This window comes from Ptiloglossa arizonensis, chromosome 4 (assembly GCF_051014685.1).
Source record: "Ptiloglossa arizonensis isolate GNS036 chromosome 4, iyPtiAriz1_principal, whole genome shotgun sequence".
Classification (NCBI taxonomy): Eukaryota; Metazoa; Arthropoda; class Insecta; order Hymenoptera; family Colletidae; genus Ptiloglossa; species Ptiloglossa arizonensis.
Genome location: NC_135051.1, coordinates 28,473,576 through 28,475,651, shown reverse-complemented (window position 1 = coordinate 28,475,651; position 2,076 = coordinate 28,473,576). Strand labels below are relative to the sequence as shown.

General features: G+C 33.4%; 1 protein-coding gene across 1 annotated transcript; it reads left to right on the top strand.

The window, feature by feature from the left end:
* The first annotated feature begins 523 nt into the window (after positions 1–523).
* On the top strand, positions 524–1,938 carry Mge (translocase of outer mitochondrial membrane 22 homolog mge). Its single transcript, XM_076309971.1, has 3 exons — positions 524–828; positions 1,114–1,219; positions 1,292–1,938. The coding sequence occupies exons 1-3, from the start codon at positions 721–723 to the stop codon at positions 1,495–1,497; spliced, it is 420 nt and encodes a 139-aa protein (XP_076166086.1). The 5' UTR covers positions 524–720; the 3' UTR covers positions 1,498–1,938.
* Positions 1,939–2,076: the final 138 nt, after the last annotated feature.

Sequence of the window (2,076 nt, the reverse complement as noted above, 5' to 3'; positions counted from 1 at the left end):
CTAGTCACTAGCCGGCATAAAACGTGTCAGACCTAAGTAATGCATAATACTGGCGTTAAGGATTCCGATTGGTAGAATGACATGCCTTTTGCCTCTATGACACCTGTTTACACTTTATTCAGTGAGACGAAGATTCTGGTAACTCTACTCATGTTGTGACAAAAACTTATTTGCCTCTCTGTGCGAGTGTGTGTGTCTCTGCCCGGAAGTGTATCGTAAATCCAAAATATAATGTACCGAAACACGAAAAGACTCCATAAATGGTTAAAAAACAGATAGCAAAGCTGTCATTAAAAAATTATTACAAATGTTAAAACTAATAAAGAAAACTATAAGCACGAAATAAAAAAAATCATGCGGATTTTTTAGTTAAAATGCTTAAAGCAAAAATTAATAACCCAATAATGCTCGAAGATGAGGAACACACACTTGTATTTTTTTCCTGGTGCTATTTTCCCCGGCCCAATCTATCACTTGTATATATTTAGTTCCGTAGTTTATGCAACTGCGGCGCTGGGCAGCGACCTGCTAGAATCCCAAGAGTTACTTACCCCCGCGTTGTACTTTTGCTTTGCACCGACGTGGATCGTCGTATATTTATCTCAATATACGAGCAAATAACGAGAAATAAAATCATTCTCTAATATTTTATTCACAAGTACAAAGTACTCGGACACCGTTGACAAATACATTTGTTCATTCGTTCAATTGTTTTCACATATGGCTTCAATTGAAGAAGTGGATCAATCGGATAGCGGCATGGGTAGTAGCGACGCACATTCTCCCGATATAAAATCAATTCTTTCCAGTAACGAGGATGATGAAGAGGTATCTTATTTTAATACGTGAATTTGTACCGATTATAGTTTTTACTCCAAGTCTTGTATCATCAAACGAGTTGTTGATTTTTATAAATAACAGCCAGTTAACCAAATTTTTTTTACTCGAAAACCATCTTTTGCTCGATGTAGTATTTACAACTTACTTTCAGTTTATGTTTCTTTTCAATAATTAATGTATCTGCTCTTTCCATAAATTTGATTAAAGTGTTTGTAAGTAATGTCCATCGTGATGTCTCGTTAGATTAACAGGTAACGTCCATTTTACATTTAGGATGAAAGTCTTGCAGAAAGATTATTGGGCCTTACAGAAATGTTCCCCGACAAAGTTCGCAATTTTGGATACAATGTTGCGACTTGTTTGCGTACTGGTACAAAAGGTTAATATCTGTCTTTAAGTATGGAGCAGACATTTTCATGGTATTATAAATGTATTTATTTTCATTTTACAGGACTGTACAGCTTTTCATGTTCAGCAGCATGGTTGTTCTTCAGCTCATCAGCAATTTTATTTGCACCTATATTATTCGAAATAGAGCGTGCACAAATGGAGGAGGTACAACGTACACAGCAAAAGCAAGTTCTCTTAGGACATAATACAGCTATGTCAAATTTTAATGCTTCGAGTCTTCCAATGGCCCCACCTGTGCAACGATAATAGCAATATTGATATTGCATTTGAATTGGTCAACTCGGACGTTCCATTCACCACTTACATTTATTAGCGTAATAATTCTGGCATACTGTAACCTTTCACTAAAATGCATGCATATATGGGATATCGAATCTTTTTCGTTAGAAATAAAAAGTAGTTAGTAAAATTTAAGTAAAGTTAAATGGTCAACCCGTTTCTTTTTTTTGTTTAATCTTTTTCAAAGGATAGTGAATTTTTACTAAAACCATTTTATTGACATTTTGTCTCATTGTTTACTTGAAAATAGGATTCAAAATGTGCATTTACATCGATATCTTATTCATTATAAAGTAATTGTAAAATTGTAACACCCGAGTATTTGTAGAATTTATTTCTGCCAAGTATAATTACTAAATCATACCGTTTGTAGTGTATCATTCATTATTATAATATTCAAGATCAAATAAACTTACAACCAAACAAGATTTTCAATCTTTTCTTGTTACGCAATGTTTAATTTTTGAGATTTTTCAACTCGTGATCAATCATAATAAATACAATCAATTGCGTTACAAAATTTAATTGGAAAAACACTGATGAGAT